This window comes from Myiozetetes cayanensis, unplaced genomic scaffold, assembly GCF_022539395.1.
Source record: "Myiozetetes cayanensis isolate MyiCay16 unplaced genomic scaffold, myiCay2020 scf9, whole genome shotgun sequence".
Lineage (NCBI taxonomy): Eukaryota > Metazoa > Chordata > Aves > Passeriformes > Tyrannidae > Myiozetetes > Myiozetetes cayanensis.
This window is the reverse complement of record NW_026088185.1, coordinates 29342535-29368886: the sequence shown is the minus strand read 5'-3', so window position 1 is coordinate 29368886 and position 26352 is coordinate 29342535. Positions and strand designations below refer to the sequence as shown.

The 26352-nt window shown below is 40.2% G+C and overlaps 2 protein-coding genes across 3 annotated transcripts in view; one reads left to right on the top strand and one right to left on the bottom strand.

Annotated features, from left to right (window-relative positions):
* OSBPL11 (oxysterol binding protein like 11) overlaps positions 1-25411 on the top strand; it is a 44763-nt gene extending 19352 nt beyond the window's left edge. For both annotated transcript variants that reach the window (XM_050340333.1, XM_050340334.1), the window contains 8 exons: positions 3146-3347; positions 7639-7784; positions 9805-9945; positions 11773-12271; positions 13879-14065; positions 17353-17535; positions 18145-18298; positions 19015-25411. In XM_050340333.1, coding sequence (XP_050196290.1) covers positions 3146-3347; positions 7639-7784; positions 9805-9945; positions 11773-12271; positions 13879-14065; positions 17353-17535; positions 18145-18298; positions 19015-19092 — 1590 coding nt within the window. In that variant the 3' untranslated portion in view covers positions 19093-25411. The remainder of the gene's footprint in view (positions 1-3145; positions 3348-7638; positions 7785-9804; positions 9946-11772; positions 12272-13878; positions 14066-17352; positions 17536-18144; positions 18299-19014) is intronic.
* The window catches only part of LOC126652997 (TGF-beta receptor type-2-like), a 31138-nt gene continuing 29051 nt past the window's right edge, over positions 24266-26352 (bottom strand). Inside the window, exon 7 of the mRNA XM_050340342.1 lies at positions 24266-24478. Within this exon, the coding sequence (XP_050196299.1) occupies positions 24266-24478 (213 nt within the window). The remainder of the gene's footprint in view (positions 24479-26352) is intronic.

Genomic DNA, 26352 nt, shown 5'->3' with positions numbered 1-26352 from the left:
AGGGATGGATGTGATTGAAGAGAGAGCAATTCAGAAGCCTGCTTTTTTTTTCACTGCACATTCAGGTGTAGTCTATTTTGGGGGGGAAAACCAGAAATAATTACTTTTCCATCTTGACCGACAGAACAGACTGACTACTGGTTGATTTAACTTGTGAATATTTACAGGGTAGATCTTAGACCTTAGAATCTGTGAATCTCTCTGTCCACAGCAGACTGTTCTTGCAGATGTCTTGCAAAAGGGTAACTGCTGACATCCTGTTTTTATCCTCTAATAGCAGTAAAGTCTCCAATAGTACTAATGCAGAGACATGTGAAGTCCTGCCAGGTACTCAGGAAAAATTCTGGCATTCCTCTGGCTTCTGTGTTTTGTAAGCTGTTTCATCTGCTTTATCTTGTGAAAGAGAAGTTTGTCTTCCAAATTCATTTTAGAACTGAAGCCTTACAGGTAGTTGCTTTTCAGTTTGATTCATCAAGTTACCTCTTACTTGTGATAAACTTCTTAGTAGTGTGGTGCAACACTTACAACATTTGGTGAACTTAAATAATACTTTCACTTTCCTACCTATTGCATGGAAACAGTGACAATACAGAATATGGCATTAATATTTATAGAATTCATGCCAATAGCTCTCTGAGCAGTGGTTTTTTTGTTGTTGTTGTATTTTGGTGTTTGAGAAGCTGCCTTTAAGTGAGATAGTGTTTCAGAAATGGCTTTTTCACTTTTTGACTTTTCAAAAGGTGATATGGCATTCAAAATTTTAGGGAGAAAAGGGAAGTGTGTGTGAGCTGGAGCACTGAAGCAGTGGCTTGCATTCTCTACTTGGATTCTCACTGGGTGGGAAGTAAAGTGGAATGATTTTTCTTGGCATTGCAAAGAGCACAGGAAACTATTTATGCTCTCTTTTGATTGCTACTGAGTTGGGAGACACAGCATGATTATTTATCAACTTCAAAATTTTTGACCTGTACAGATGAAGAATCCTCAGTAGTAGCAGCTTTTCTCAATGTTAGTTTGCTTGCCCTTTTTTTTAAAGCAAAAATGCTTATTAGATACAATGCCTACTTTTTTTTAAAGATATAGTTGAAATACTTCAAGGGCAGGTACACGCCTGTTACACCTGAGCATGATACAGCTTCAATACTCACAAATTCTGTGTGAGAAACTGGGGGAAGAGCAACTTCTCTTTCAAAGGATCTGCTTGCTGCATGGTGACCTTTTTTGATTTTCCTATGAATTGCACTATAGCTGGGTCTTCTGTCAGTCTCTTTCCCTTTTACTTCCCCTTGTTCTTGGCTGAATACGTGTCACGCTGCTGACTTGGATACCTTGCAAAGCAGGAGATGTAAGAAGATCTTTATGCTGACTTGCACTAAATGCAGGTGTATGTTTTTGCAAAGTGAGAACGATTGCCTGTAAACTTCTCATTGATACTACATTTTTAGTCACGGTGCTTTTCCTCTTCTCGCACTATTTTATTTTTTCCAAATCTGAGTGTATAAATAAGAAAAAACTGAGGACTGTTCAAAGTGTATTCTTTGAAAGGGGAGATGTGCCTACTTGAACTGCAATGCTCAGCATAGCATGGCTTGTCTTGTTGTCTGACCTGATGCTGGAATGAAGTGCTTGGGTCCTATCAAATAGTAAATTACTAACAGTGAATGTCGTCAGAAGGATTGTCATGATTTGTCAACAGATTATCTGTGGATTTTAGTTTTTTTAATCCAACACACTTTTTTCAAAGTATTGGGAAAAAACTACACACAAAGACTTTTATCATGTTTGTGACTGGAGGAAAAGGAGTCTGTTGTGATAGTGATGTGTTTGCATAGGCAAGGCTGTATATAATTGTTTTACTAGCTTTCTGCCCTGTCAGCTCTAAGGCTGACTCTGCACAGTTAAACCACTTCCAGAGAGCCAGTGCTCTGTACAGTCACACATTCACATGCTACGTAGCCAAGCCCTTAAATGTTCCAGATACCACATACCGTGACCTTGGATGAATACGTGTTCCTTATGTATTGCATAAAATCTTAAAATAGTTCCTAGAAGGGATTGCAGAAGTACTGAAAGAAAACCAAAAAAACCCAGTAAGGTACTGCTAGGATTGGTGAATTAAAAAGCTACATAGTGTCATAGCAGTTAAATGCATTAATGCACTTTAGATTCTTTAAAGAAATTCTACTGCTACTCTGCTAAATCAATCTGTCTTTATATTTAAATCAACTGCCAGAACACATAATGATTACAGTCATGCTGTCCAGTTACATCGATATTTGTTGTTCCTCCCCAGAAAGGGGTCTAACGTGTAGGAGTTTACATTCTAGTAAAGGAGTTTGAATCCTATGATTCAAAAATCAGATAATATTTTGTTTCTGTGAGTGTTGCTTGGTGGCTGGTGTGCTTTGCCCCCGTACTTCATGTGGGCAAATGTGATGTTGCAGGTTCTGTGATTTAGGGGTGTGGAGCTCCGTGTGAGGGTGGAAAGGAGCTTGGTGGGGGGGCAAGGAAGGTGGACAGTGACAGCAGGACAGATGCAATTTGAACACATAATGAAGGTAAAAATCCTGCTGGCTTTTTTTCCCTCTCTGCGAAGTACATGGTGAGATAGTGATCCTGAGTGTGGTGTCAGTGCAGGCAATAAATGATAATCCTTTATGGTTTGAGCCAAAATGAGTAATATATTTTTTTCCTTCAAAGTGCTGCATCCCTTCTTGTAGGGAGTAAAAAGATCTTAATACTCACAGACAGTAGGTCCTTTTCCAGTCTGTGCAGAGCACAGAGCCTAATTACTCCTCATATAGAGTGCATGTGGGGTTCCCTCCCCTCCCTATCATCTAGGCATGGAAGTTTTTGATATTTGTTGCAGCAGGTATCATGTTCAAATTCCTTCTTTTTTGAATGACTCTGATTATTCTTTTGCTTGTTAATAAGGTGCCATGTATTGCCATGGGAATTTCATTACGCATTTAATGACTTTCTAGTAGGCTGCATCAAGAAAACAAAGTACAGTTACCTTGCCATACATCTGTTACCTTGTTGTTTTATTATTGTCATAAAATCATTTGGGCTCCCCTGTGTGCACAGCTGAGCACTTATCACACAGCACTTCCACCCCCTGATAAGTGGCTGTTTTGTTTGGCAGATGATGTCTCAGGCTGAAGGCCAGCAGAGAGACTTGATCAGGAGCATAGAATGCCTTCCTGTCTCCGGTCACCTTACGTCCTTGGATCAAGACCTGTTAATGCTCAAAGCAACTTCCATGGCAACCATGAACTGCTTAAATGACTGTTTCCATATTCTCCAGTTACAACATGCTTCTCAGCAAAAGGGATCCTTACCAGCAGGTGGGTATAGGTGCTCACAGAGAGCAGAACTCTGTAACAAATACAAATCCTTCCCTTCTTGCAGAAAGGTTTGTTCCACTGAATCCATTTTCACATGGGCAAAGAAAACTGGCTTCTTTGTGAGCTTTTCCAGAGCCTAACTTGCTTGTGTTGGGTGGAACTCTATGCATGTTATATATATATATACTTTTTTTTATATATAGTGTATTCTGTCAAGAAGTCTGTGGCAGCAGCTGCATAAATATAACATCTAATTGTTGTACAGCATCTTGCAGCAGAATAAAACTACATAAGGCAGCACATCACAAAGGCTGCCTTTGGGATGTACTGACCTCTCAGGAAAAGTAACAGTAGAGTAGGAATTTCATGGGATTGCAGAAGCTAGGATATATAGTGTCTGATACAATTCTGTCAAATGTCATAGGTTTTTTGTTTGTTTGTTTGTTTATTGCACACTAAATACCTATTATAAACATTTACATGTGTGTAGCTTCCACTTCTACTTAAACATTAAAACAGCTCTACATTTGTACAGGTTACTATTAATACTATTAATATATCAGTATTCTTGTTTTGAGTTACTGTCCTACTCTGAACCATGGCCTAAGACACGTGTTGCATTCCATTCTGAGACCAGAACAGACTTGTAAGCCAATGCAAATTGCTTAAAGGTTAAGAAAAAAAGAAAATTTCTTTTAATAAACAACTGACCACCACAACAAACAAAACCCCTGCAAACACCAAACCTTACTGCTCATGCATGTGGAGTATGTCCATTCACAGACAGTAGATAAATATGTTGCCCTGTCTGCACAATTGATCACTTCTATGCAAGTAGGGGTAACAGAACTGTTCTACCCTAATTCATGTGCAGTGTATGGAACTGAATGTGTTTGTTGTTTGTAAATTCTGCATTTTATTGTGCCTTTTTTCATGTGTTTACTTTGTGGCTTTTTGTGAGCAAAAAGCTTTTGAGGACTTTCAAATGCTTTTCTTGCACAACAGATCTGTAGATATGGTAATTATGTAACAGAGTATACTCATAAACTGTCTCTTGCCTTATCTTTCCCATATTCCTATCATATTTGTGGTGCCTGCTTTGCCAGGGCATATTATGTTAGAGCTGTAATTAGTTTAGCTTTTAAGATGAAAAAATACGTCATATAAAAGTATTAAAACTATATAAAAAAGTTTGTAATTCTAAAATCACCACAGGCATTAAAAGAGAATATGTGAATAGGATGAATTAACTTTTTTGCTGTATTTCAGTTCAACATTTCATTTTAAAAATGAAAAGTTGGATGGCACCTCTCCAAACCTTTGTCCAAACTCTGAAGTTACTCACACTGAAAGAACTCTTCCTATTCCCTTTGAATTTTTTTGACTATTGGTGGATAACAGTGGGAGGTGCACATCAGAAGTACTTTTGTTCTGGCATTTTCACATGTGCACTACTAAGATGGTTTTTTGACTTGTGTCTGGGGACATAGGTAGGGTCCACTAAGCACCACTGGACCAACTTAAGAAGATAGCTTTGTTTTGTTTTGTTTTTTTGTTTTTTGTGGGTTTTTTTTTTGACAAGTGGTGTTGTAGGTTTATAATTTTTTAAATTATATGTGTAGCAGCTTAGTTCACTGCTGTTCAATTGGTATCTGCCTGTTAATGGCCAAATCTAAAACAATTGCTTGGAGATGTCCAACTCTTGAAGATTTCTGGTGATATCCTAAGGAGATGGAGAGGGGAGGGTCAGCAGATTGGATCATGCATTACTGGAGCCAGAGTTAAAGACAGACCACTAAAAGAATGAATGTTCCTTTTTGCAACCTTCCATGCTCCCCCCTGCTGTGGCCTTTCTAGAGACACCATAATACACTTGTTCCTTTCAAGGATCACAAAGAACATTGTTATTGTTATTATTATTATTATCATAATCAAAATCTATTTAGCTTAGATTTCTCCTCTTAACTCAGGGGGATACTTCTGGTTCAACTGGTAGAGCCTTTTTGGAGGGTTCAGGAGTTGATATAGAAAGAAAAAGAGTTGTAGCTTAATTCAAATGCTGCAGGAGGCTCTTTCTATATTTAAATGTAGGAAAACATAACATGAAAAAGGAAAAGTTTGAAATCAAACTGTGCTATCTAATAAAATATATACAAGCACTGTATTGTCTTAGTAGGATCAGGAAAGCAGGTCATCATGCTTCACCTAGATATGATTGAGGTGCAGGAGGAAGTGACGGAGACTTGTCTAACTTAACATCAGTTTAAACACGAAGTGGAAAAAAGTATCTTTGAGTCCATTGAAGCGGTACTTGACTGTGAAGAATGTCTTGGACAAGTGCTTGTCAGGCCTAAAAAACAAGAATTAGAAATTATGTAAGAGTTCCATTTTGCTATAAATCATTAGATGACAAAAAACACCAAAAAAACAGAAGAGTGAAAATACTGCATCAACACATCAGGGTGCATCATGAATCACAAATCTAAAGATGAACAAGAAAGTTGCAGCTATTAACTTTTTCTAAATTCAAGTCAGAAGTGGGGAAATGTACTGGATTTTTTTTTTTTTAAAAAGGTACTTTGTTATCATAAAGGTGAATCGCAGCAACAAGTTGCAACTCTTGAAGAACACTGTTAGAAGTAAAGATTCTATGTTCTGGGAGGTCTGTGTTGTAGTACAGGGGAAGTACTGACAAAAGTTTAAAAAGAAATGGGTTGAAGACTTTTAGGGAGGAGGAGAACACAAGTAAGAAGAATAGCTTGTGCCTGTGAAAAATAGTTGAGAGCAGATTTGAATATGATCTTCCAGTGAAAGAGAAATGTTAAGGTGGTATATTGTCCATTCAGAAAGATTATGATTCTATGATTTTATGATTAAAACGCAACTGGTAGCTCAAATCTTTTAATAATACCCTCCTAAGGGCAAAAATTAAACAGTGCATAATAAATAAGGTCGTTTTAGATGTAGCTGATAGGGAATATAAAAGGGAGGCTATTTATTAAATTCAAGCTAGTGTAGAGGCAGTGAGTGTGGATTAAGTTCAGCCTAGAATATGCAGTTAGAGATTAGTGTGTTGAAAGTTAAAGCTTAGAAAGCAGGTGTCATGAAGAGGTTTTAAAGACAAGCAAAACCTTTTCAAAAAAGATATGTGTGACAGTGACATTCTGAGCATCTTATTTTTTGACTTCTTTGAAACTTCTGTGTAAATAGCTTAAACTGCTCAGGAATTTTTGTTTCTTATTATGTAACAGAGTAATAGTAATGAGTAATAGACTATGAAAATAAACTGCTGTGGGAAAAGTTGTCTTGGCTCAATAGTAAAGCTGGACTTTTTTCCTACCCCAGTATTTTCCTGGTGGAAATGCTACTGTTTATCTGAATTTAACTTACTCTGCCTGTTGTGGTTGAGGATGTGACCTAGTTCCTGGTAACAGGGGTCTGGAAATAAAGGATTGTGTATCATATAGGAAGAGGAAACAGACATTTTAGTATAGATTCCCAAGCACAGGGAACTTCTCTCTGGTGGTGGAAATTCAGGTTTCCTCATAATTTCTGTGTTTGCAACACAACCAAGATGGTTTGTCAGTTTGTGTATTCTTCAGTAAAAACTGATTGGAGTCACCTGTACATTTATTACCCTTTGAAAAAGAATGGAACATTTGTATTATTAACGAGGAACTCGATATGTTCTGATAAATTAGCTGGGAGTAACTGGAGATGCTGGAATCATCAGGTGGGTAATAGCCTTCCAAGCCCTGCAGCCTTTTTTTTTTTTCTCTGACAACTATTATTTATTCAACAGCATGTGCTTACCTTTTCTGCAGCTGAGAAAAAACAAACACCTTCTCCAGAGAAAACACTGACAACAAAACTTCTGCTTTATCTCTTTTTAATGTAGAACTGAGCTGGGTTTGAGAAGCTGATAAGTGAAAAGCAGCTTGCCTTTTTTTTTTTTTTTTGTACCAGTTAAAGAAAATTATAAGGGTTACTTAACATTCCTGTGATACTGGGTTCCTCCTGTAGTGTCTGATTACACCTTTCATGACACCAACTAGTTTCTCCAGTCCAAGTTGCATGTATTACAGCTCACCAATCGCAGTGTTTGTGCTAATGATCACTGAAGGTGGTGTCTCATTGCACCACCTTTGTTTAGTGGCTGCTGGAGGCATTGGCTGCAGGAGGAATTGGCTGCTTTCAGCTTATTCCATAAAAAACATCTCTTTTGTGAAAAACTGTTTACTGACCTTGCGGAGGATGAGCAAGCTTCAGCGCAAACTTTCTTTTGCTTCAGGGACGACAATCAGTTGGTTGGAACCGAAGATCTCTCTGGCAAACCACTTCAAAAATGGAGCAGCTCAGAATTTCCCAGCAGAGATAAACAAACCAGCATCTGTCAGAGAAGAGCAATCCATTGCAGAGCCCTGCGAGCTAACAAGGGTAAGGTAATGTGAACATCTGATTTCTGCGGGGAATTATTTAGAGGAATACCTGTGAATGCTTCAGTCATAATTTGGGAAAATGATTTAATGACAGTTATACTTTTGATTAGCTGTGCTGGAGGAGGAGTGAGTCCAGTTGCAGTAAATGAAACTCTCCAGCTTGTTTTTTCAACAATTTTTTGCTGCTTTATGTAATTAAACATCAAATGGAGGAAGTCAGTTGGGATGGTAATGCAAGGTGTTGAAATAGGCAGTATTCCCTTGCATTTTGATCTAAAACAAGTAAATAATGAAGTGCAAAAAAACTAACTGAAATTCATAACACTCTCAAAATGGGCCCAAGAAGAACTGCCTAAGCAGACAAAAGACAAAATTGCTGGTCTCCAGCTATGACATCTCCATCTTTTTTTTCTAGGTCTTGCTGCATCAATTTTTCTTAATCTGAACAACTCTCATCACTTGACTTCAGAATGGCTTAATGTATTTGAAATACAGCTACAGTCTATATCATTATCAGCTACAGCCTGTATCATTATAACTGACAAAATGGATTTGAATTGCAAAATACTAAAGTAAAAAAACAGCAGGGATTATGATGAAGAACATGTTTTCCTAACTAAGCTAGAAAATCATAATTACATTCTCCTTATGCTAGTTGGTTTCACACAGTTGTTTGGCTGAGACTGTCATTGTGAAAAGATAATGTGCTGGTTTATGTCTCTGCAACAGCACTGGGCTGTCTGTCTTGGAGCAAAATCGAAATATAAAATAATTTTTTCAGTTGCTGCAGTTTTTTAAATGGGTCAGAGTAGTTACTATTAAGTTAAAAAAAGAAAAGAAAAAATGAAGCAAAGCTAGGAACTTTCAACTAAATCGCGTAATTCCTTTCTTCCAATAATTAAGCAAGTTACAGTTTGAATACATGGGATATGGCTGGTGTTATCCCTGCCCCCAGGTATTTTCACCTCCAGTAGTTATGAAAGCAAACAGCATAACATCCTTGGAAAGGAATCACCTTTTTGGTATTGTACATTTGAACAGGATTTGAGCGCTGCGTGTGGGCTTGACCCCAAGTTTTGGGTGGTTGAGTGTTCATAAACCTGTCTCCAGGCAGGGCAGCTGCTCCAGAACAAATGGCTTTGCTTAGGCAGAGGCATATTGCTGCCTTACAGTGGCATTCAGTGCCTCTCCCTTCTCTATCTGCCTCCCTCCAGCTGTTTGCCCCAGGAGGATGCAGCTCAGAGCCCCAGGAATACCACCCTCCCTTCTGCCTGAAGCGTTTGACTTTCAGCTTGTGGTGTGAGGGTTGTTAAAATGGTGCTGATATCATTTCTACTAATCTGTCTGCTTTAGTTAAACAGGCAACCAGCACCTGTAGTGTGTGTATGTGTGGAGTTTTGTTGTTTCTTTATAAAACTACTCTTAAGTTACTTTTCTTTTTTGCTTCACTGTTACATATGTTTCCTTCACTGTTACACTGTTTCCCTCACTAGCAGCAATACCATAATGCTTGTGAAGAGCAACTTGGGAGATACCAGGCAGGATGGTAGTCACGTATCATTTGATACAGCCTCTGGAATAATGATGGCAACACTGGAAAGGCTGAAATAGCGTGAAGGTGGAGGGGTGTTATTGAAGTGGTTGGAATTTCTGGTAGTTTTTGCTTTGCTGTTTCTGTGTATGTGCTAGATGTTTGCCATTCTGTGAGCTCATAAAACTTAAAGGAAAACAGGTCATGATTTCTTTTGAGCTGCTTTTTTTTTCCCATGACCCATTGTGAGAGGTGGTGAGAAATCTTAGCCTGAATCCTCTAGATGGAATCTGCACTGAGTTATCTTAATATCCCTTCAAATTCTTTAGCAGTTGTTTATCTTGGGAGTAGATTCCATTGTGTAGCTCTCTGCAGGGGTTTATTTAGTCTTTTTTCATACATGGACAGTTAAATACAGTATGAAGTCCTTTTTGAATACTCCCTGGCCAGTTGCATCTTTGAGCTGAGTTTATGGCTCTTATTCCAGGAACCTGAAGAAATAAATCCAGATGAGGAGCTGGAGGATATCTGTGATGATAAAGAAGATGATCTAGGAGCAGTGGAAGAGCAGCGCAGCGTTATCTTGCATCTCTTGTCTCAGCTGAAACTGGGCATGGACTTAACAAGAGTAAGTATGACTGAAGTGTGAAGACTGGCTGTGGTAAAAGTGAAGTATCATTTTAAACTCAACTTCTGTATTGAACAATATTGTGTTTTATATTAAATTGTGTCCTGTAGCAACTTCAGGTCCCAAGATGTGATGTCCCGGTTTGAGGCAGGTTTAAGAGAAATGGGCTGAGGAGGTGGATTTTCTTTAGTGCAACTGACCTTATCTTTTCTATTACCTTCTCTTTGTGTTTTTGTTGCCTTTCCTGTAATGGCCTGTTTTCTTTCCTGTGATTGCACCTGAGTCTTTTCATGCTGTTTTCTACAGACTTCTCTTATTTTTCTTTCTGCTTTCCTTCCATGATCTCTTTTCTGTCTTGATAATGCTTTTTCACACAACTTACATAACCCTACAGCTGTATTCATGCTACTTCTGAAAAGAGGTTTTCTTTTGGTTCCTCGTTATTGATCCTTACACACTTGTTTACACCTCTTTGCTATTCTCATTTCTGTGTTTGCTCACAAGCAGACACAAGAAAAGTTACACTGGAGAGAGTCAGACTTGACACTTGAGTGCAAATATCAAAAGCAAGCTGCTTGGAAAAATTAACAGTTCCTACTGGACAACTTGGGCAGTAAATCTGGGAAAATCAGGCTGCTACCAGTTTAAGTTCATTTCACTCCTGTAAAGACTTCTTACCATAAGCACTAGGCACTATTGAATAAAAAATGGATTTTAGAGTGCCATGGAATGAGGAAAACACTCTCTCTCTTGGAATTATGGATTATAATTATTTTTGTTTAATTATTTTTGGGGCACTAGCTACATAACCCCTAGAAACACTTGTATTGGGCAACTTACCTTTCACAACTTGAGAGGGGAAAAAAAGATGGTAGGAACAGGCCCCACTGTCTGTAGGTCAAGCTTAAACACTTGCTGCTTAACCAGAAATTGATTAAGTCATTATTTCACTTATATTGAAGATTGGATTTGGGATATCTTTTTCTCTTAGTTGGAAGAAATTGTCAAGCCTGTCTTCCAGTTGTGACTTTTGGCTGTGTATAATTATCTTTAGTTCAGAGCAGGCAGAGTATCAGGGTACTGAAGTGAAAAGCCACTTTAATACTCCAGGTTGGTGTTGCAACAACATGACAAGTGTATTCAGTTTAACTGACATGTTTATTAGGAGTGTTAGGTCTGTGTTCTTTCTCTTTGGGTGCAGCTGATTTAAATGGGTTGTCTTGATGTCATGGTTGAGACACCCTGTATTGCTGTTTACAACAGTTAGTTATGTGGGGTTGGTTCCCACTATGGGGAAGGAAAAGGCTGATAATATCCATGGCCTCTCACTCCACAGGATTGCTCTTGGCTCAGCAAAGGACAGAACTGCTTTTAATAGTGGTGAATGTAACTGGGAAAGTGTAAGGTGCCTCTGCTCAGAGGTACAGGATCAACCTATACTATGCTACTTCTTATGGATGCTTGTTTTAGTTGCTATGGTGAGAGAGATTCTGCAAGCTCTCCAGAGCTGCTTTTCTCTCCATTAGACAAATCCTCTCCTAACCTCTGTATGGAACCTTCCTTGCGGTAGTTTGAGTCCTTCACACTTGTTTTCTCCTCCTGATACTCAATCCCTTTCAGCATCTTTAATCCTAATAGTCCTAATTGCTTTTCTGGAACCTCTGATCACTGTATTTTGCTCACATCCTACAAGAGGGACAAGAAAGTTCAGTCTGAATGTGTGGTGTCAAAAACAGGACAGAATCCTCCTCTCAAGAACTTCCCTTATAAAATGCCTGTCTCTTTTGTTTTACTTACTAGAGCCTTCTGGGTTTTCTTTTGTTCCAGGTGGTTCTTCCCACATTTATTTTGGAGAAGCGGTCGCTGTTGGAGATGTATGCGGACTTCATGTCCCATCCGGATCTCTTCATCGCAATCACGAACGGCACCACCCCTGAGGAGAGGATGATCCGCTTTGTTGAGTATTATCTCACCTCGTTCCACGAGGGCCGCAAAGGAGCCATTGCAAAGAAACCCTACAATCCCATCATCGGGGAGACGTTCCACTGCTCCTGGAGGATGCCGAAGAGCGACGTAGCTGCTGATGCCAGCAGTAACTTCCCTGCTCACTCCCCCTCGGAGCAAGCAAATCTGTCTAAAGATGTGGAAGGCCAAGCAGAGCTGGACTACTATACAGTAAAATTTGTAGCCGAGCAAGTGTCCCACCATCCTCCTGTCTCAGGGTTTTATGCTGAGTGTGTAGAGAGAAAGATGTGTGTCAATGCCCACGTCTGGACAAAAAGTAAATTCTTAGGAATGTCAATAGGAGTGACGATGGTTGGCGAGGGTAAGTGTAACTTCTGTCCTTTATTCATTTTTAGTAGGTTGTTAAAATATTAGTTTGATAGCAGATTTGATGTTACATTCCTCTGGTAGGGGAATACTGCTCAGTAGTTTTGTTTCAAAGACTTTTAAAAAATTATAATAATCTGCTTGCAGAAGACATCAGTGGGTTTTTAGATTTCTTTTTCCTGCATACTTTTGGTTTTCCTCTAATCTCTGTGATCTGCAAGAGTTGATATGTAATCACTGGTGATGTCTTCCTTTACTTTTACTGTTTACAAATTACAGACGATGCTACAAGTCATCATTGTGTAAACAGCAAATTTTCATATGGGGTGGAAAAACAGATAGGCTTATTCTTTGCCAAAAATCAGGATTATATTTGGAAATATAATTTTAACTTTTAAACCCAAGGGCAGTTACTGTGATGTAAACTGATACTTATGAATAAATTTGCATCAGACATTTGTTAAACAGAAGTGTTGCTCCATCTCCCTGTATTGCAGTCAGTGTATCTTACTGTGCACGTTTTGATTTTCTTTAACTAGAAAAATTGGATCCTTTAGGGACAGAGAAGGATAACTGCCCTTTAACTGTAACTTCCCTTTAGTACTAGTATTTACTGCAGGAGATGAGACAGCCTCTCCCATTCTGTGTCCCCTGTGTATATTGCCCAGTAACTGGGGGTTCCAGGCACTTTCATGTAAACTACGCACTGGACAAAGGAATGACCAAGGGAATGGCAGGGGATGTGGAGGGCACATCTCGATGCTTTGGCTGTACCAGGTAATCTCTGAAACTGATATCTCCTCTAGGGCCTTTCTCAAATCAGGTCATAAGTTTTCAGAATTTGTCGCGTTGTTCATACTGATGTGAGGCATCCAGTGATCCTGTGCTCCAGAGGCACGGGCTGAGGCAGGCAGCAGCCAGGTGTTGTGCTATGGTCTTGTGATGGCAAGAGGTGGATTTTGGGGTTTTTTTATAGGAATGAAACAAACCCGCGTATCTTAAAACTCCAAGAAAAATTCTACTGTTCTATGAGATTCTTGAGATTCTATGAGATTCATTTATTGCAAAAGCTACTGCCAGGCAAGAGTTGGGTTTATCTTTGCAGAGAAGTGAAGTTAGGAGAGTTGTCTCTGCTACCTGCCTTCAGGTAGGATAAGTTGTATTATAGGGAGGTAAAATGGGAGTATTAACCTTCTTCAGGATCTGCAGTTCAGGGAATTCATTTGATATTTCCTTTTGTCAGTGCAAGTCTTGTCTTGCTGTGCTCCATAGCCATCAGTAAGAGAGTGACCAGCCTCTTTACGTACCACTGAGAAGTGTGTGCACAGCACAGTATTGTGCTTTATGGAGCAATATTGCTGGGATAAGTGTTTTTTCTCCAAAAGAGACATAAATGCATGTTACTCAGGTTAGTACTTTCAGGAAAATGCTTGCATCTAGAATCTAATAAATGTCACCTTGTGGGTTTTTTTTATTTTATTTTACTTTTTGATGTGAGAGGCTGTGAGGAAAAGTAGTCAGAGGTTGGACTGACTATGTTTCAAAAACTTGACCTTTTGGCCAGTGCTGCTGATTCAGGGATTCTTGTATTTCTCCACACAGGTATCCTAAGCCTCTTGGAACATGGGGAAGAATACACGTTCTCTCTGCCCTGTGCATACGCTCGGTCAATTTTAACTGTTCCCTGGGTAGAACTGGGAGGAAAAGTCAACATAAACTGTGCAAAGACTGGGTATTCTGCAAGTATTAACTTCCACACCAAACCCTTCTATGGTGGCAAATTGCATCGGTGAGAACGGTTTTTTGTTTGTTTGTTTGAAACGAGATTGATCTCACTGTCTTAAAGGGTTACACGTTGTTTGCAACATGCATTGTAAGTGCACTGCAGGGATCATTGTCTTAGGATTTCTAGGTAGGAAACTTAAGATTATCAAGTTTAAGTACAGCTTATAGAAAATCTCTAGGTAAAATTACCTTTTTTGAAGACAAAAGTAGTAATTCTTTTCATGGTAGTTCTTCGCTGGTACACATGTTTAGAAACTAACAGGTAAATAAAAGAAGATCCAGTGGAAATTTATTTGGGCTTCTTTCTAGCAAATGCTAGGATGTGTCTGCGCAGTTAGTGCAAAAGGGTTTTTTTTGATGTTTTATATTAAGACTGCTGCAGACTACCCTTGTGCTAATATAGACAATTAATTGAGAAAGGAACAAATTGGGCAGTAGTAACACAAAGAATATCTGATTCCAGAGCATTTTGCACTCAGCTGTTTACTGAATCGTGTTTATTTAAATAGTGTTGGAGATCATAATGAAATATATAACAGCCTAGAACATCAGAATTTCTTAGATGTGGGTTGCTCTCTCAGGTTGCAAAAAATCAGCAGTCTTCTCTTAACCATTTTTCCTGAAACAGCAGGGTAAGGCTGTATTTGTTGCTTAAAGAATACAAAACACCTCACCTCGCCCCATAAATTCCCATACATGCCTTGAATTTAACTTGGAAGCATAACTCCCTTGTCCCAATGGCAGCTGGAGAACTGAAGCTTTCATGTAATTCTGTTTCACTTGATGCAATTTGAAAGTGACACATCATTTGGGATTTTTTTTCCATTGATTACAATGTATCTTCCACCTTGCGATAAAAGAGCACCTTTGTGCCGTAAAGAGCACCTCTTGTGCCATAAAACATGAGTGATAGGATTAATTTTACTTCAGTGATTTAATTTTGGAAACTGTTTTGTTATTTGTCTTTCGGAAATTAGTCACAGATGTAGAGGCTTTTTAAAGAGAGATCTGTTCAAGGTACTGCAACTATTGAAAATTTGACATGGTGATGATTGGACATTGCCAAAAGAATCTCTTGATGGGGAAGCAGCAGTGTTGTCATGGTTACCCAGAGCACAACTGAGTTGCTATAGCAATGGTATAGATTTTTTTGTAGAGTGACCCTTCTTGTTAGACCTCAGCTGGATGTTGGCTCCTTGGTCCTGTACCTCTTTAGCTGGATGAAATAGAGGATAATGATAATGACCAGCTAGGCATATATCAGTCATGCCAAGCTTACAAATAACTGCTACCAGATTTTTGTCACTCGTACCAGTTCAGGCAGATACTGTGGTCTGCAATACTGGGAATGGGTGTGTGTCACAGAGCAAAGCAACTTGGAAAAATACAAGTTGTAATGAGTTCTAATGGAGCAGGTCAACACTGCACCTTAGTAGTGAGTGATACAGCTTTGTTTGCTTTAAGCTGAGCAGAGACAGTAATTTTATGATTGATGTTAAAATACTGGATGTCAGTATTCTGTTGTTACCAATGCTTGGAAAAAATGGAAGTCTTAAAGTTGTGAAGATGTAATTGCAGAGTCTGACTGGGCTGGTCTCTGGCATCCTATGGATTCAGGCTGTTTGTGGATCTCTTGGGAGGAGAACAGGGACTCCACCACGTGCAGTAGCTTTGGTGAGGTGTGGAAGTCACGGGATGAAAAGCAGCACAAAGTGAATGCTGCTTGCTTGTCTCTTGCTCTTTCAGTTGGTTTTAGTAATTGTTAGTGCTTGTTAACCTCCACAAAAAATAAAAGTTGTAAATGTGCTTTTATTGCTTAAAATTATGAATCTTAAATTTTTGTGATGGAAAACTGTGTGTGAGCAGCACATATTTATCAGTCTGTTTGGGGTTTTTTAAAGATGTTTTTAGTGAGGTTAAATTAGGTTTGAGGTGCTGGACCATGATGTGGCAGAAGTCCTGGCTGCCGTCTCCTGCTGTGAGCTGGCTGTGAGCTTTCCTTACTTGCCCCAGAGATTCCCTGCAGGTCTGATTTGACTGGCATCCAGTGTCTCTGTGCTGAAAGGTCTGACCTGTTATCCTTGTTTTGTTGTTTGAGAGATGGATTTCTCTATTTTGATGCCAGGTCAGTGTAGACACAGCAGGGAGTGACCAGTGCTTGTGGAAGAAGGGAAGTGGGATTGGTGTCCTGTGCTCCCTTCTTCCTCTGAGCATGACACCATACACAGGGTGGGAGCACAGAAGTGCTGCTTTCCCACTCTCCTGTATGTCGTTGTGGTGTGCAAGTCAGGAAGTTTGGAAGGAGATGTAACCTGTGGTTTTTGTGAGTGCTGATGAAATGCGTGAAAGGGAGCTGGAGAGTGGTCTTTTAGGGAGCTTGGGAACAGGTAATTGCAGTTTAATGGGAGCTGGAGATAGTGTAATTTGTGAATCCTGCAGCCCCTTGCAAGTGACAATGTCTCAAATCTGGTTTGCATAGTGCACAAACCCTTTTGTTTCTTTGTTTCTGGGAGATAAGTTCTGTTGGAGGGTGGTCATTTGCTTGCCAAGAAGTGCTCCACAACTCGGTCAGGATGGAGTGGGTGTCAGAAGGTCTTTGGACAGGTCTTGATGTTGAGGAGAAAAATGTGCATCAGTGTGTAATTATGGTGATACTTGAACACTGTGCAACACCTTGAATGAAATACTGCATGTTAGAAAGACATTTTTCGTATCTTGCTATTGGCAGAAGTTTCTGTGGAAGAGACAGGAAAAAAAAGCAGCTCTCCCAATTCCTAGGTTCCTACTTGTTTTTCTGCCTTTGTATGTCTGCTGCTTATATGAGCAACATAAAAATGAGACCACCTACATATTGAGAACACTGAAATATAAAGATTCAAGATAAAGTGCCAGCAGGTCATGAAATATATTCTTGCTAGAAAGTTTAATTTTTATTAAAAAAATCTGAACTATGTATCTGATTTGATACTTCAAGTGGCAATGATCAACTGCTTCTTGCATGAGAACCAACCTGTGTTAGTTTCTTTTTCTTTTCAAGTCCATTAAAAGGTTTGCAATAAGCTTAAGGTGAAGCCAAAAATGGAGTTTCCTGGGTAACATGAAGAGAACTAAAGCAGAGAGTGAAAGTCACTTTGCTCTCTGAGCTTCTTCATGCAAATGGAATTCATGGAACTAACATTTTTCAAGGCAGTGTGACAAGTTTGCAAACTCATCCAGGACTGAGTGATTATGCAACTGATAGTCCTCAGGTGTCTTTAGACATGGCCTTTTAAAACCAGATTTCTTTGCCAGAGTCACGGGTGAAGTGAAGCAGAATGCAACGAACACGGTGGTGTGCAGAGTGCAGGGGGAGTGGAACAGTGTGCTTGAGTTCACCTACAGCAACGGGGAGACAAAATACGTGGACTTGACAAAGCTGACTGTGACGAGAAAACGAGTCCGGCCCCTGGAGAAGCAAGGACCCTTTGAATCTAGGTAGAGTATGTGCTTGCTCGTGTCTGACCCTTTTTGCCCTGAGCAGTCTGGTGAGTGCCTTAGCAAAACCTGCAAATTGTAGAAACAATTTGTTCATAGTGCTTAGCAGCAGTGATCTTAATTTTTCATGTTTTTAAAAATAAAAGCCAAGAGCACAGAAAAAAGTGCAAAAACCAAGTGCAGGCACATAGTTGTTTATCTTGTCTCTTATTCGTGAACAGATGTTTTTTGAGTTCACAGAGTGCCTGCTAGAACAGAGCCTCTTTTTTTTTTGTTTTTAACCGTCAGCTGCACAGCAGGGCAGTTCCTGATGAGGGACATCCTCACAAGAAACTGCTTGTTGAATAGCACTTCCATAGCAGCTTTAAAGGGTTGGCAAACAGATTGGCACTCCCAAAACCTCAGAGCTATTCCTGCCCGCTCCCAGTTGCTGGCATAGCTGTGAGCCCTTCTCTGCACTATGGCACCGCGCTCGGACCTGGGCTGGTTTGTCATGAGTAAGGGGAGGAAATGCTCCTGTTCTGAGAGAACTGCTTGCAGTGATCCTGTAGTTCGAGGGGGCAGGCTGAGGAAACTTTTGAACAGTGAAGTTACCCATTTGTTTTGCAGGAGGCTGTGGCAGCACGTGACAGAGTCTCTGCGGGATGGAGACATTGATAAGGCCACGGAGCACAAGCGAGCTCTTGAAGAACGACAGAGGAACGAAGAGAGGCTTCGTGCTGAAACAGAAACACCTTGGTGTACTAAATACTTCCTTAAAGATGTAAGTTCCCAAGCATTTAGCTGTTGATGGAGGCAGGAGCAGAGCTATTATGAAAGCAGGTGCACATGTAGGTCTGTGTCCTGTCAGAATAGAGAATTTGGCCTTAGATCTTACATGGGATCCATAGGAGTAAGGTAACATAAAAACTCCTTAACATGTAAAGGTGTGACTTTATCCTTCACTTCCCAAACACTTTGATTCTGTGATTCCCTTGCATCAAAATGTTTGCCTGTTAAACAGCAGTAATGTAATTCCACCCTCTTCTTCCCATATCTATGATTTAGTAAGAGCTTAGAACATGGTCCACACAGACGTACTCAGAAAATGTTTAAACTTAATCCTGAGCTACTTCATTTCTAGAGGAGCAGCTGGTCGTGTGTTGGAGCTGATAATCCTGGGTAGCTTCCTTTCTACTGGCTGCTTATTTGGCTTCTTAAAGTAATTTCGATCATGGAGTGGAGACGAGTGGCTCTTTGACTGGGTTAATTACAAGTGCAGTCGACTCCCAGAGAGCGCTGTGGCTCGGCAAGAGCCTACACGTGTTCTGAAGTAGTGTCAGAAGCCTGCAGTGTTCACCTCTGTGCCTTAGTCTGTGGGAGTTGAAGGTATAAGCTATGTCCCTCTGGTTTTCACAGTTATCAGCCTAATAGTTGTGTGAAGAGAATTCTCTCAGGGCACTGTCGTTATTATAACCATGTTTTCTCTTCAAATTGCAGGGAGATGGCTGGGTTTATCATAAACCCCTGTGGAAAACAGTCTCTGCCGCACAAACTCAGCAAACAGACACTAACTAGAAAAACAACCTGCTTTAAGATCAGTTTTCTGGTTTTCATCTCCTTTTCCTCTGTCTCTCAAAACACAGTAATCACACTGAGTGTCCCCTTTTTATGTAATTGTGCAAGTTTAAATGAGCATAAAGAAATAACTATACTAGGGCACTTTAAAGCTATTTAAAAAATAAGGTAAAATCCAAGTTGTAGAGACAAACTTGGCAGGTACATTCAACCACCTTGTTTTTTGTATGACCCAAGAGATTTTATCTGCATTGTGTAAGATTCTTCTAAGTAGATCTGATTGCAAAAGCTGCCTAAGAGAAGAGAGACCTGCTGGATTTTGAAGTGACATAAGAACTCTTTTGGAATCTGCAACAAGCTCTTTAATAACTCAAACCTTCTCAGCACCAATGTAGACAACAGCAACAAAAAATTGCTGCTTTTTTGCCCAGTAATTAACCTTCTTGGCAAAAACTTGGAGGGGTGTTTGGAAGATGTGCCCGAAATCAGTATTAAGAAACAACTGGATCATGACGACCTTTTCTTCGGAGAGAACGTGTGCATGCATTGGAGGAATACGGAACATATGTAGAGACTACTTTTCTTTTTTATGGATTTATAAAAGCAATTAGACGTGTAACCATGGAGAAATTTTTCCTCTGAAACGTTTTAATATACTTGAAATAATTGACTTGAATTGGAAAAGTAATTTGAACACTTTTCAACTCTAATTTTATTAAATCTCTTTGAGTGACTGATTTTTCTCAAGTTATAAAGTAATGAGGTTTGGCCTGGTTTTTTCTCCTCCAACTTCTCTTCCCGAGGACTAAGGCTTTCAAAATGAACAGAAAACGTACAATTTTTGTATTTAAATTTTTCTGCCCATCTTATCATCTCAGAGATGAAGTATCAGTGTTACAAACTGTCCTTTGGATTGCTTTGGTTTTTTTCCTGTGGTGTTGTTCAGAGCAAAGCAGTGAAATGTGACCTTGAATACATGGACTGTAGGTCCTGGTTTTTCATCTTACCATAAAAACAAACAACTGATTATGCTGAGGACTGGGTATTGTTTTGAAACACAATCAGATATCAGGAAACTGTATTCAGGTACAAACATCCTTTTTTTTTTTTTTTAATAACTATTTTATTGAAGTCTAAGAATTGCTGGCAATTAAGAATAGTACTTATTATGGCTTTCGTTATTGTTGTAACTACAAGCTACCTTAATTTTTCCAACAGTGGTGCCTTAACTCTGTTTTTTCTTCTGATGTAGTCTTCCAATCAGTGTATATAACATTATCTGCCACTTCCCAGCCATGGCAATGGCTGCACCTGATCCAGCATCATGAGAACTCACAAGTGCGTGATCTGGTAAGACGTTTTCCGTAGAGGAGATGCAAGTGTAAGAGTGCATCAGAAGGTTTAAATAACCATGTTAATTTTCAACACAAACTGTAAATCGTGCAAAAAAAAAAAAAAAAGAGTTGGGTTTATGCACAACTGTTTTGATCCTCTTGTACTTTTTTTTTTTTCTTGCTGTGAAATGCACTGAGGTCTCAATGCGAGTCATAGTCCGTTTGTGAGAAGGGGGGGGGGAATAATAAAACTACAAAATGATTCATTTGTTCTGTCTGCTTTCCTAGAAATCAGGTGATTGGAAAGAGCAGGTTGTCATTATCTTTTATGCTGGAGGTCTGTCTGAGCTTTCCTTGGTCCCAAAAGTGGGATATTTTGGCACTGTGTGCTCAAGTAGGAGCTATTTTCTCCAGCAGAAGAATGTTTTAGGCTCTACTTGTCTTATTTGTGATATCCTGTCCAACCATCCTGTTATGATAGTTTTGGATATCCGTTGGGCATTTTCATGTTTAACCAGGAATAAAAATAAAAATTAAAACAGTGGGATCAGTTCCTCCTTGTTTCTGGGTCTGCGGCACATTTGAGGTGCACTCCTTGCCTATTCCAGGATTTGGAGTAGGAATCATGGTGTAACATGAATTTCTGTCATGGTTCTTTGGTAGCTGTGTCAAACTGGGGGTGGTAGAGAAACAAAATAAATATATGTTTCATAATTGTTTTATCTGTATCCCTTGGCACATTTGATTTAAACAGCAAGGGCTGTGGTGCAAGGTCCAACTTTTAATATTGCAGTGATCAGAGCAAAAATAAACCTTTTTCAGCTGAGCATACTCCAGGGATCAAACTTGTGCTTACTAAAAGAGAGAGTTATGACTCAGTCACTGAACTCTGCTTAAAATTTTGATTTGGGAATTTGTCAAGGTAATGGTGGTAAATCAGACTGAAAAGCTCCTATGTTGACGATAAACCCATTTGTGTTCCTTATATAACATTATTAGTCAAGTTATTTCTCTTCCTCCCTCATCTGGTATGCTTGTGGTTTCACACTAGGAAAGCTGTTACTAATTTTGTTTTGTAAAAATAGACCCAATGCTGAAGAAGTAACTTTATAAAACACGTGAAATTATTTCTTTTAACATGGGGATGCTGCTATGAAAAAAAGAAGATAAAACCTTCCTTTGCTCAGATGATCACCAGAACTGGAATGGTTCCTGAAGTGGATTTAGTTAGGATGCAGATTTCTACTTCTCAAAACAAAGAAAATAATTGAAAACAGTTAAAAGAAAAAAAAAAAGGCAACTAGCCACCGTACATCCAGCTTAAATTGTAATTGTGATTCTTCTGGGAGTTGCAAGCACCCTGCGGACTAATGGCTGTATTTTTAACTCTGACCAGATTTGATTCTCTTGCATAACTGCTGTTGTTTCCATCTTGTACCTTCTGCAGCGCAGGGAAGGGCTCACTGCTGCTTCCGATGTAGACATTTGCTAGAACCACAGTGTGTTCAACAGGGAGCATGGCAAAACGTAGGGCTTTGGCTTATGTTCCCTTCTGTCTCTTTGGCCTGATTGGGCTCCACTGAATTCAAGAGTGAAATTCTGATTGATCTCAGCGGTTTTAGACTCCCTGAGTTGTAAACAGATCTTGGAGCTTAAATAAGTGGCTCTCTTCAGAGGTGCTGTGCAGCCTGCTGCTCATGGAAAACAAAGTGTGAGGAGTCACTCCTATTTAATGCAGGCATTCAGGCATGTGATCCTGATGGATTTGTGTTTTACGGAAAAAATGCAATATGCAAATCAGGTTGTTCAAGGTTTTAGGCAAAAGGGAGGGGAATGGATTAAGTTTTCAGCATATTTACAGTGTAACCTATCAAGCCTAGAACGAAGTCTGTCTCCCCAGGAAAATTTGGCTTTCAGCCATCAGAATCAGACGCAGCTTTCAGTGTCTGGTTTGCACAGGCTGGTCCCTCTGTCCCTGTTACCTGTGGGAAGAATAGGTCAGAGTGCCCTTTAAAGCCTCTTGAGCTGAACTTGGAAGGCCAAGTAAACATATTTATGAGTGAACCCAAACAACTTGGTGAAGAACTTGGTATGGAAATTGTGTATGAAATATTATGGGAAGGAAATATCGGATGGCTTGAGGGGAGTTCCGTGCATTCTGTGGTTTTGATATTCCTGACAGAAAAGCTGCCCCATGGGCTAGAGCAGTGATTAATGTATTAAGGAAATGAGACTGAAGTCAGGTGGGTGGAAAAAGTGTGTTTGTGGGGAACTGGGGATGATGTGATTCAAGAAAAAAGGGTTAACTTGAAAAATTGTAAGATGACAGGAGGTAGCAGCCAGGTGAAGATTAGTGAGAATGACAGGTGTTGTCACAGCTGCAGGTGGAGATTTATATGTGGTAGCTAAGCAAATTTTTTGTTATTTAAATTTCATGTAACCTAGTTCATTCCCCTTCTGTCCTTTGAAGGATTTAGGGACAATTTGGTTCTAGGTTTTTAATTTAGGAGCTGTGGAAATAGTCCAAAGAGATGGAAACAATAGCTAGAAAAGAAAAGCTTTTTTTATGGGCTGGTGCTGTCACAGCATTTTAGAAAACCAAACCAGCCCTGCAGATCTGCTCCCCTGCTCCACATTGGGAGCCTCAGCTGTAGAAAGCTCATGGCTGCTGTAGAGTTTGCTCCTTTCCCCTCTTTCAGGGCTGACCCATGCAGCTGCATGGTGGCAAGCAAGGAATTCCTTTCCAGTGCTATCCTGAAAGATACACCCCTGTGTAGATGTCAGGCATGGGCGTGCAGGGCTTAGGAGCACCCACGGGTTTTATTCCCATTTGCTCCCAAGGGTGGAGGAATTTGCACAGTGCCAGGGTTCAGAGCAAGTTATGACTTACCTTTCCTTAATTGCTTTCCGGAATAGAGGCAGCCTGGCTTGGTGTGGTGATTATGGGAATAAAGGTCTCAGTTCTGTCTGACCGTGTTTCCTCGGGTGGGGTAAGCCAGCAGGAGGGGTGCAAGAGTTGTGAGAAGAATTAGCCAACACTTTTGTGTTGACACTGTTACTGTAGCACAGATCTGGCTAGAAGAGGCTGGAAACTGGTCTGATGGGGGAAGAAGTTGTCTCCATGTCCTGCATGAGGAGTTTTTAGTGTGAAGCGGTGGTGACTTATTTCTATCAAAGAGACTTCACACACCCACCTGAACTGTCAAGAACTCTCAGGAACTCCCCAGTGAGAAAAGGTGTGTTGGAGTTGCAGCATATCAGGCTTTTGCAGAGTGGATTATTGTGTATCTTTGCACAATATTGAGGATTCTGATTAATGAATAATTTTCTTGTGTGCCAGTGTTTCTTCCATTGAGGGTATGTCACATTTCGAGATGGGGTTTTTTCGCTGCTACAGGGGGTTGTGTGTGTGTGTGTGTGTGTGTGCAGGCCATTAAAAAAGGAAAATTATCTTGTTCTCTGCAGATTAAGCAGTTAGAAGAGAAACTCATGATGGCAATATAGAAGGACTTAAAAAAGATAGACATGGAATTCAGGTGCTTATTAATAAAAGATTAAACATTATTATTTTAAAAAATAATAAAAAGAATGCTTTGGCATCATTATACATTTAAAGTAAGTACAAAATCAGTTCATATATAATGTTGCACTGTAACCAAAGTATTGATTCCACAGTTCACCGTATCTGCGGGAGGAAACAGATCTTATAAATAAGTTATGTACTAGATCTTAGTTCCATTTTGAAAAACACAGCCAAGTTGGTTTTTTTTTTCCCTCATGAGCTAAATGCTTCTTCCTCATCCTCTTGTTCCTCGTGATGAGGGTTTTTGCCTGCTGTGTCACTGCACGTTCGTGCTCCCATCGCTGTCCTGGTGCTCCCCACCCGGAGAAGCTGTTTTGCTGGCCTCGTTGTCCGTGTTGTTGTTGAGGATGTCGTCGCAGTCCATCTGTGCCATCAGGTTGAAGCGCTCGGCCACGCAGTGGGCGGTGAGCCGAGCCTCGGGGTCGTGGTCCCAGCACTCCGTGATGGTGTCGCACAGAAAGCGCATCCCCTGCAGGCAGAAGGGCTCAAATTAGGATCTGAGGGCCAGGAGGAAGAGGAGCTGACCTAACAGCGTTTTACTGCCACTTCTGACAGCCTCCTGCATAAAGGCTGGTTTTGGCCAAGAGGAAACAGCCTTGGTAAGTTGTGGCAAGTGCTGGTGCTTCCACCATGACTGGCACTGCCTGTGTTAGAGCAGCAGCCTCAGCTCACCCAGCATCTGCTCCCAAGCAGTTCCCATGCTTCCTGGAAATGCTTGCTGGAAGGTGGCTTGTGTAGGCTCTGGGACTTAAATAAGGGCTGGAAGGAAACAGGCCCTCCATCTCCTGTCTCAGAGATGCTCCATTCAGAGCATCCTAAAATCAGGAGGGACAGGGGAGGTGCAGATGGTGACCTGCAGGATGGTGGGTAAGCCCAGGCCCTGGGTTCCAGCCTGTGCCCTGGCTCTTACACCTGGAGGGAAGGGATGGGTGGGGTGAGTTTGGAATTAACTTTCCTAAATCTGACTTCTTGTTTTAGTAGCATTCTGAAAGGGTGCACTGTGCCAAATACTCATTGCATTGTGCAACTGAACCTTGTTCTCTCATCACAAAATAGTGTTTTGGTTGAGGTGGGGTTTGGTGCTTCCCAGTGTGCTCCAGAACACATGTAGTTCCTCTCAGTTAAAATGCTTATGTCTCCCAGAAATATATTTTTTTTTGTCCAATTGTGTAATGCTCTGAAAAGAGTCAATATTTTGGGCTTAGAAACAAAATAAATGGTAGTATTCAGCTGGTATTTTTCCCACTCTTAAGTTAGTAACACAGCTAGCACCAGAAGCTGTTTTGAACCTTCTTTTGCCCATGTAATTCCTATCATGTGCTATTGCTTTTGGCATCATTGTCAACTAAGGTTGGAACACAGTGGAAAAATCATTATTCTAAATAAAGCTTCATGTTTTTCAGTGGGTTTTGCGTATTTCTTAATTTGCAATTGAGAGAACCCTGAAGGCTTCGTGTGGACCCAGACAGGAGAAAAATGCAAGTCCTACAGACGTGTAGGGTCAGTGTCATCTGTTCTGGACCTTTCTGCTAAGGTCCATTGTGCTAAATCTTCCATAATGGACACAGATTGGAGAGAACAGGGTTGTGCAGTAAAACTGACAGATGGTGTGTTTCAGTACCCCTGACGTCACTCGTTTATTAGCTTAGTTGAAAGGATTTGAGGATAATTGATTACATGCAAAAATGAGCTAGCTTAGGCGAAGCTTTTAAAGTAAGCCTGTTCTCAAACAGAGCATGGCACTGTCAAATGGTTTAGGCATTAGATTTTCTGTGCTTATTTTACCCTGAAATCAAGACAATTATTTGTAGTTTGCCTCCTCCGTCGTGATGGTGCTCTTTTGAATGGTTCAACTGGAGCATCTTGTTTCGTTTACAAATGGACTTTGTTTGGCTTTTATGTTTGATATCTGTTTCCAAAGGCTGCTGAGTGGTACAAGTGATTTTTAGTGGCAATATTGACTTAAGCTTCCACTGCTCCTTCCTGTCCTGCAGCAGCCCTCCAGTTGTGGCCAGTACATCCGTCTGTTCAGATGCTTTGTGAACCAGATCCAGGAATTTACCTGGCCTAAATAACTTTTTTTCTCTCTCTCTTTTTTTTTTTTCTTTTTTTTTTTAATGTGTTGGGATGTGAAACAAGGTAGAAACATGGGCGTAAGGGGTTTGTGAGTTATCTGGGAAAGTTTGGGATAAATCTCTTCAGCTGTCTTTGTTGTGCAGACTTGCAAACAGTTGCCCTGGAGCTGCTGCTGGGTGAGTCAGCCCTGTCAGGGAAGTTAATGCTGAGTCTTGCTGAAAATCAAACCATGGCCAGACATGTAGACCCTCACTTGACTGAGAGCAA